The sequence below is a fragment of the Eurytemora carolleeae genome, unplaced genomic scaffold, assembly GCF_000591075.1.
Source record: "Eurytemora carolleeae unplaced genomic scaffold, Eaff_2.0 scaffold931, whole genome shotgun sequence".
Taxonomy (NCBI): Eukaryota; Metazoa; Arthropoda; class Copepoda; order Calanoida; family Temoridae; genus Eurytemora; species Eurytemora carolleeae.
In genome coordinates this window covers 19,064-28,249 of record NW_019397418.1, presented here as the reverse complement: position 1 = coordinate 28,249, position 9,186 = coordinate 19,064, and the positions used below count along the sequence as shown (strand labels likewise).

At 33.1% G+C, this 9,186-nt stretch overlaps 1 protein-coding gene across 1 annotated transcript in view; it reads right to left on the bottom strand.

Moving 5' to 3' along the window:
* LOC111714177 (golgin subfamily A member 6-like protein 22) overlaps positions 1-9,186 on the bottom strand; it is a 32,086-nt gene that overhangs the window by 3,875 nt on the left and 19,025 nt on the right. Inside the window, exons 21-29 of the mRNA XM_023489227.1 lie at positions 8,426-8,493; positions 6,686-6,756; positions 6,078-6,165; positions 5,772-5,849; positions 4,221-4,310; positions 3,193-3,258; positions 2,006-2,059; positions 1,603-1,679; positions 1,123-1,192 (exon numbers count right to left, since the gene is read on the bottom strand). Of these exons, the coding sequence (XP_023344995.1) occupies positions 1,123-1,192; positions 1,603-1,679; positions 2,006-2,059; positions 3,193-3,258; positions 4,221-4,310; positions 5,772-5,849; positions 6,078-6,165; positions 6,686-6,756; positions 8,426-8,493 (662 nt within the window). The remainder of the gene's footprint in view (positions 1-1,122; positions 1,193-1,602; positions 1,680-2,005; positions 2,060-3,192; positions 3,259-4,220; positions 4,311-5,771; positions 5,850-6,077; positions 6,166-6,685; positions 6,757-8,425; positions 8,494-9,186) is intronic.

Genomic DNA, 9,186 nt, shown 5'->3' with positions numbered 1-9,186 from the left:
TAAATTAGGATGATAATGAGAGGAAAAACAAGTAAATTAGGATGATAATGAGAGGAGAAACAAGTAAATTAGGATGAGAATGATGGGAGAAACAAGTAAATTAGGATGAGAATGATGGGAGAAACAAGTAAATTAGGATAAGAATGATGGGAGAAACAAGTGAATTAGGATGATAATGAGAGGAAAAACAAGTAAATTAGGATGCTAATGAGAGGAAAAACAAGTAAATTAGGATGAGAATGAGAGGAGAATCAAGTAAATTAGGATGATAATGAGAGGAGAAACAGGATAACCGATGAATACACATTTAAAACCTAAAAATCTATAATTATGACATTTAAACTTTTCTTCTCTTGATTGGGATGGATTTACTTGTTTGTTTGAGCTTTTTTAAAAACTCATTGTTTAGCAAAAATCAATATTCTCGAAAAATTATGAATGAATTTTGAATGTCAATCGACCTAATATTATTTGGAATGCAGATAATAAGTTAAACTTACTTCATTTTGACGAGATTTATTTATGAAAATGAGTAAAAAAAAGGTGTATTTCCAGGCTAAAAATCCATACAATCTGTACAATTGGGAAAAAAATTCGTACAATCAGTACAATTTTAGGGTTAAAAAAATCCGTACATTTTGGCCACCATGTACTTTACTCTGACAAATATTTTCCAAAATCTGAGCCCGAATTAAAAGAATTTGAGCCGCGGCTTAAATATAGATGGTTCCAGTTATATTGTATTCAGTGTTTTAAGATTTAAGCCGGCGCTCAATTGAAATCGGTTTTTGGCGTATTTGAGATGCGGCTCTAATTCATTAAATTCGGACACTGATTAGTTTTCAGGGGATTTTTTACTTTAACTCAATGTTTTAAAACGAATATTTTGATACCCCTCTAGATTTATTTTGACGACTTTCCTCGCTTGAAATTAGTTTTTTAAGTTAATTTCTACACAAAAAACTAAAAACTGAAGGAGTAAGAAAATTGTAAAAAAAATATTGAAAAAAAAATAGAAACAAAGTAAGCTCAAAGACTGGTGCAAAGAATTCCGCATAGTTCCACCCTTAATAACAATATATTGAAATATAAAGGTTCTAACAACAGTTGATGATTCATTACCTTCTGCAACTTTGACTTGAGATGGTCCATGTCTGTCAGAAGGATGGTTGTCTGAGCCTCAAAGTGATCCCTAAATATGTTAACAATAAATTTTCTAAATTGGGTTCTTTAAAACTTCTTTAAAGGGAGCTGAAAGTCCAGTTTATAGATAAAAATGTTGAATGCATTTGATACCAATTCGACGCTATTACGATGTTTCTTTTTCTAAGCAAGAGCAAAAATTATTTTTTAATTCTTTCAGACTGTCCATTTTGACAGATACTTGTTAAAAATCGGTTTTTTAAATCATTAAATAACGACGACTAAAACAAAAACAAAAAATCTACATTAAACTAATTAGTTGTTTAGCCGGTCACTCCCTTTAATTTTACTGAAAAGTTTCAGAAAAGGTCAAACTTGCTCTATTAAAAAACATTTGAGAAATAACTTTATCTTTTTATAAAAAATACATTTTTTTAAAAAGCCCAAAAAAGATTTAACCTGGAGTCCTTGTACTTCTGAATATCTGCAATCATTGTATCTCGGTCTTGGTCATATTTCCTTTGAATATTCTCCATCTAGTTCCAGTTAAAGAATTCAATATATATCAAAACGGCTGAACCAATTGGGTTTAATTTTCGTATGACCTTAAATGACCCAAAGAGAGGTAATATGGTCAGTCAAGAGAAAACAAATTTTGCCCCCAAATTTTTTTAATTTTCTAAAATTAAGACTCCTCAATATTATTTGAATAAAATCCAGGGTATGTATTTTCTACCGTTGAGTTAAACAAGTTTCACATACTTTGAGAATACTTTGTACAGAAATATTTATTAAAAGCAGACAGGCAAGGAGATCATTTTAGATATTTGTTAAAAAATTTCAACAAAAATTCCTATCCTGCCTGGTTTTTCGTGATCTTTTGTCCATCAACAACCTTCCGCAGCTTCTCCAATTCCTAGTACAGTACAGTACAAAAATGTTGCTTTATCCCAATAATTGGATGAAATAATAATTAATTAGACAATTAAGTTTTTTTTCATTAAACCCAGATAGAAGATTCTGATTGTTATGTGTTTCATGTTAAAAGTTTATTCCCATGTTTATTGGACACCCTATGCTTTTTAAGATCGGCATTTTGAAACACCCTTTCTAGTTTCATAATTTATACTTTATTTTTGCATACATTTTACAATTACAACAAAATATCTTAAGGTAGATTAATTTTCAGGAGACACTTCTTGTATTTTTATGGAACTTGAGCTGGGAACATTAGAGTGGTGGATATCGAGATTAATCCTCTCTTTTTGCTAATCTCGTGACTAACATAATCTCGAGATTATCATAGTCTTAAGATTAAATATTTAGATCAACAAATTTGATTCTGGGAACGCCAGATTTGTTCGTTTTTTTGACTAGAAGGGCCTTCACTTAATTTTTTACCTATTTATTTATTAATATATTAGTTAAAATTGGTTACAAAAGAATCTCAAACGTATTATTAAATATTGTTCTTCGCCGATTAATTTTCAAAATGGCCGACAACAAATTCTTAATTTATTAGAAATTGCAGATTTCTCTCATGGGGTAGAATTTATTTTCAAAGCTGTCATTGGTCAATACAATTTACGAACTATATTCCTGCACTCTCATTGGAGAAACCAATGGACGGATATCCAAAGAGAGAGAAAAAGAGTGGATTAAGGACTAAAATGAGAAGTTTCCACAGTGGATATTCGGATTGAGTAGTTGGGATTATTGGTTATCCATTCTAAAGTTCCCAGATCAGAAGACAGAACTTATGTGCTGTGGATCTTGGGATCAAGCATTGATCTCCAACTTAGGCAGATTTACGGATTAACTTTATTCCTTTAAAATATCCTGTGTGGAGTTTAGACCCTGAAAGGATGACCAACTCATTTTGAAAAATCAAGCATTTAAGAGTCATGATACTCCTCACAACAGTTCTGAAATCTGAATTTATAATCAGAACAGAGGCAATTTAAAAGGAAGTGTTAAGGTTTTATGTTGCTTATCACAAAGTTTGATCAATTAAACAAAAATTAATATACTTCAAGAAAAAGTTTAAACCTGTTTTATTGCCTTCTCAGATCTTTCAAGTTCTGAACACTGGGCCAGATAGAATTCTTTCTTCTCCTTAAATTAAAAAAAATACTTTTTAATCCAATCATACTAAATCGGAGCGCCTTGTTTTACATATATTCTAACAGATTTACTCACATCAATACGTTAAAGTTCGTTAACTAGATCGACCCTCACCACCACTTCATACACTATACATATAAACAGTTTGTTTTTAATCTTCATGACAGAAACAATCTTGAGGAATAATAATTGTCTTAAAACATTCTTAAAAAAGTGAATATTTGAATATTATCATTTATCCATATCATGATCTGAGTTCGTTTCCCTTTTGTCCATTTGAAGGCCCAACATTTTTTTATAATCTTTTTTGTTCATTTATTTTCTTGTGGTTTTAACATTTTTTATTATCGATTTTGATGGTTATTATATTGTTAGAACAGACAACAACAGGGTCAACTCAGACCGAAATATATTTTCAATAAAGTGTGGAACTAACTTGTACTTTTTTACTCTACAGAGGTTTGGGCCATTACTACCACCGAATTTTAAGCATGGGACGTAGCGGTGCGGAGGGGGGATAGACAAAACTCTCACGTGGCCGCAGTGCCGGCCCCCTAGCCTGTCCTGGCCGCGGCGCTCGGCCCCCTAGCCTGTGCTAGCCGCAGCGCTTGGCCCCTTAGTCCATCCTAGCCGCAGCGCTCGGCCCAGAATTGTCTTAACCTAACCTAACCCTAAATAATAAAAAGTAAAAGGAGTTTTGTCTATCCCCTCCTCCGTACCGCTATGTCCCATGCCCGAATTTTAAATTGGCTCTAGAGTCTAGGTGACTATATGATAGTGGATTTGGATAGAACTCTTTATAAATCATAAATTGTCTTTTAACTACAATTCAAAGATTCCATTAAAATCTATTTTCACTGTCACAGTAGCAATAATGTTTCCCATTGGATCTCCTGGAAGAAAAATTAAAAAGTATGAAACGAATACAGCCATTATGAGAACTAAATTTCTACCTTTGAATCTTTGAGTTCTGTGGTTAAACTTCTGAGTTCTCTTTTCTTCTCCTCAAGCTCTTTAGTCACCTTGTTCAATCCATCTTGAACCTGAACAAACAGTTCTGGGACCGAATTTAATAAATTTGAGTTGGGACACTGAACTACCTAACGCCCTAGTTCAAATCTTGAATCCCCAGTTCAAAGGTATAGATTCATGAAGGTTTGAATCGGTGATTAAAGATTTAAAACAGCAGTCTGTATATCAGAGACATCTACAATTGATTTAAATTCAGTCTTTGCCTTTTGGTTGAAAAATAATTTCCCCCTCATTCTTAAAAATTAATCATTTCCACAGCAGATCAGAAATTTTTAATTTTGATACAATAAATGAATTTTTGGGTTAAAAAAACAAGAAAGGGAAGGCAAAGAAATATTCCCAATATGATCAAATAATGTTCTTAATTTCATTAATCGTATGTATACCCCTTTTTCACATTATTTAAAGGAATTGATATTAAATACAAAAACAATAAGCTACTGTGGAAACCGACCCTAAGGGTATACAAACTAATTCTCAAGTATGTCTGAATACTGAATTGACATATCTGTATTTTTCCCTGGCCACTTGATTTCAAGGCTTTGAAGTGTCTCCCCTTTTTTACCCATAAAAGGACATCTTAAGGCAAAAAGGACCACAATTTCAATCAGTGCTTAGGATCCATTTAATTTTGATGCGGAAAAAAAGATCCAGATCAAAATCCGGATCCGGATCCAGGTCATTTCATTAAGATTAACTGATTTTTTGTAATTTTTTCACTTATTTTTATACTAAAACTTGATGATGATCCATTCAGAAATGAGGAAATTTTTATAATCTCTTTTTTCCAAAAGTTCAGAGTTGATCCGGATCCGGATCCTAAGCACTGATTTCAATGCTATTAGAAGATACAATATACAGTTTCTGAAAAGAATACAAAAATCAACTGGGATATTAGAATACTTTATGAACAAATAGTTTTCTCTGCAGTGGCTTTATGATCAGGGTTTAGAGGAAGAACTACAGGCAAAATTTCAAGTTTGCATTCATTTAGAGAGTGCCAGATTTACTATAAATCTTTATCCAGGCGATGGGAAGTATATGGTCGTATTTCCATTTTTAAAATAGTAGTAAACCCTACTTAGAAGACTGTGAAATTACATTCTCTGCCTGTGCACGGTGATTTAAAGGTCCATTCTCTCAAGAAAATATCGACGAGAATTTTGCCAATTACTTATTATAAAATAATGCTAACAACAAGTGTTTTATAGTGCTGAAGTGTACATGTATAGGGCTACAGAAAAGAGAGTTAGAGCGGTAAAATATAAACCCAAGGCGTGGCGGCACTTCAAAGTCGACCCTGTCTCAAGAATTGACGAGACTGTTTATAACAAGGCTGAATCTATGTGAAATCCGCAAATAACTACAAACCAAAATTCGAAAATATCAGTTTTTGGATAGACAAAAGTTAATGAAAAGTTATTTTAAATTACGTATACACTCCCATACTGGAATGATGAACAATTATTTACCTGCTTAAGTTGGTCTCCTTTCTCTCTAATATTTCTGCAAAGATTTTCCGCCTCATTTCTAGATTTCATCTCAGCAACCTTCAAATTCGAATTGGAATTGATAGAATGTTGTTTTCTTAAATTCTAAAAAGAGGGAAATATATGATTAACTGTAAATTGTGTGTTCACTGAACAGAAATGTGCGGATTTTTGTGATGTTTCTGCAGCTTTCCTTCAAATCTGTAGATGATGTACAATTTACAATGTGCATCCCAAATTAGTAAACAAAATTCGAATTTGCCTCCCCCCCTTCCTAAACCCCTCCACCTGTTTATCTGCCAGGGCCTTCTTCAAGCTCTCTTCCAGCTGATCTGTGTTCTCTTTGCTCAAGGATTTACCAATCTCTACTTCAGTCCTATGAAAAATAGGCATGTTAACTCTAGCTGTCAGTGACCTATTAACTTAGATATTACTATTAGTCAGACGAGTATCATTGATGGATATGCTACGGAAACCGTAAAGGAATCAAAATTTTTGTTTGCGTAGTTTTAATTCACATGTTTTTATGGATTTAGAAAGACTCCCAATTTCAACTCCCCATCTAACTCCACCTACCCAGCTTTTTACAATTTTAGGCCTAAAAATGCCTAAATCAAAACCTTAGGGTCACTTTTCTCTAGGTCGTATAAACAGGTGACATGACATGTGGGAAATAATTTTTCTTTTCTTTTCTAGACTAAAAATCTCCGCAAGCTAAATTATTAGAAATCCAAGCCTGAAGTCCTGCCTGAATTCTAAGGATTATAGTTGTAGTTCTCAGTTGGCACCAATAAGAGCAAAAAAATTTAAGTTTACTTAAAAATTTTTTTTAAGGGCATACAATGTTTAAATAAACATTTTAGTTTTCCACTTGTTTAAGCAATTATGATTTGAACCTGAGAGTAGATATTTCAGCATCCTTTCCCTTGATCCCCTCTAAGAGGGACTCATACTTATTGGTCATTTCCTGATCAGAAATTATGTTAATTTTGATAAAATATCTGATTATCAAGAATGTACATTATGGAAATTCACGAAGTTCATTTAAGGGACTCTAAGCGTAAATTTACGTGACCCTCCATGCAGAAGAGAATGAACAATTATCAATGGTTCCCTTTAACCTTTTATTGATCAACAAGGGCAGAGAGAGTAGTGAGTTTCCCTTTAATCTTTTATTTTTTAACAAGGGCAGAGAACGTTGCGAGTTTCACTTTAACCTTTTATTGATCAACAAGGACAGAGAACGTCATGAGTTTCCCTTTCACCTTTAATTGATCAACAAGGACAGAGAACGTCTTGAGTTTCCCTTCAACCTTTCATTGATCAACAAGGGCAGAGAACGTCTTGAGTTTCCCTTTAGCCTTTCATTGATCATCAAGGGCAGAGAACGTCTTGAGTTTCCCTTTAGCCTTTCATTGATCAACAAGGGCAGAGAACGTCTTGAGTTTCCCTTTAGCCTTTCATTGATCATCAAGGGCAGAGAACGTCTTGAGTTTCCCTTCAACCTTTTATTGATCAACAAGGACAGAGAACGTCGTGAGTTTCCCTTTAACCTTTATTGATCAACATGGACAGAGAACATTGTGAGTTTCCCTTTAACCTTTCATTGATCATCAAGAGCAGAGAACGTCTTGAGTTTCCCTTTAGCCTTTCATTGATCAACAAGGGCAGAGAACGTCGTGAGTTTCCCTTCAAACTTTTATTGATCAACAAGGACAAAGAACGTCGTGAGTTTCCCTTTAACCTTTATTGATCAACAAGAGCAGAGAACATTGTGAGTTTCCTTTTAACCTTTTATTGATCAACAAGGGCAGAGAACATTGTGAGTTTCCCTTTAACCTTTTATTGATCAACAAGGGCAGAGAACATTGTAAGTTTCCCTTTAACCTTTTATTGACCAACAAGAGCAGAGAACGTCGCGAGTTTATCTCTAAATGGTGTAAAATTACCAGTGAAAACTCGCGACATTTTATGTACAACGCGGTTTCCAAAAATTCATAAGTATTTTTCTTCTACCATCTATGATCTAGCGATTAGCAATTACAAGCATTTCTTCAGATAAAAGGATAAGTCTGTCATCCTAGATCAATCAAAGGTTTAAAGATTACTATTGGGAATATGACACACCTCTCTACAAATGGAAGGTCACTTGAAATTATACCTATAGTCCCTTGAAGATATAAGTTCTAAGAAAGAAAATTTCCTTTAGGACATTTTCCCTTAAGTCGTTATAACTAAATAAGAAGAGAAGAATCCTTCAGGCTAGGTTAGGATCAGCTAATAGACCGTGCACTCCAACTAGGATGTAATTTTAAGTGCCAATTTGGCAATGTTATATTTTGAATGATGGCACTTGGAAAGCTTAAGTTTTTTTAAGAGACTAAACATGATTTCAAGTGACCCTCTGTTGAGAAGAGAACCAATTCACAACAGTACCCTCAAAAGCTTTGTCTGATCACGTATTAAATAGATATCCATATTTTTAAAACCTTTTTTTTGTGGTTTTACTTTAAAAATAGAAATTATCAGAATTTAAACACTTTACAAGCTAGAAAAACAATGATAACTTCCACAAAGGCAGAGTTTTGTAACATATGTTTAAATACACAAAGAAAAACAAAATATAATCAACAGACCTTATAATCCTCATACAGCTGAATATTTTCATTAGTCCTAGTCTCGATACTATCATGTTGGAAACGAACTGAAAATAAATCAATACAACGTAAATGAAGATGCATGCACTAATTGCCCTTCCAAAGGTCAGAACCCATGATAATGGAGTTAGTTTTTTTTAAGTCGTATACGAAAATTTTGTCACATTGGATTGTTTTAGTCACAAATTCTTTAAAAATAATTCCCCCACCCCCCAGATGTTAGGAATGTTTGGCAATTTTTTAACGGTTTAATTTGCTGAAATGAAGAAAATCTAATAGATTCTAGTACAATAGATGGCAACGTAGAATTTGTTCAGTCTAACTAGCTGTATTCTATTGTCACAAGTGTCAATTCAGTTTTTGTGTCCGACAAAATTATTGATAATAGTGATAACTTTAAAAAGTGCTTATCTTACAGTAAAATAAGTGCAATTTACTGTTCTTTATTTACTGTTTTTACACTTTTTATTTAATCTTGAAAAAAATATCAACTAATGTAAGAAAATTTCGTTTTCCTTGTTTTATTTGACACTTGTGACGTTGTGCATAATTTGTTCATTTCTCTGTAGCTACCTATTGCTATTGATCTTCTATTTGGGAAAAATTATTGATTTGTGGAGAAATAAATAAAATTTTGGGTTGAAAGTATCAAAAAGGGTTAAAAAACTTTGCTCTTTTATCCAATTTTTCATTTTTGCCCCAGCATATAAAAAATCACGCTCCCCCTGGTAAATTCGAAT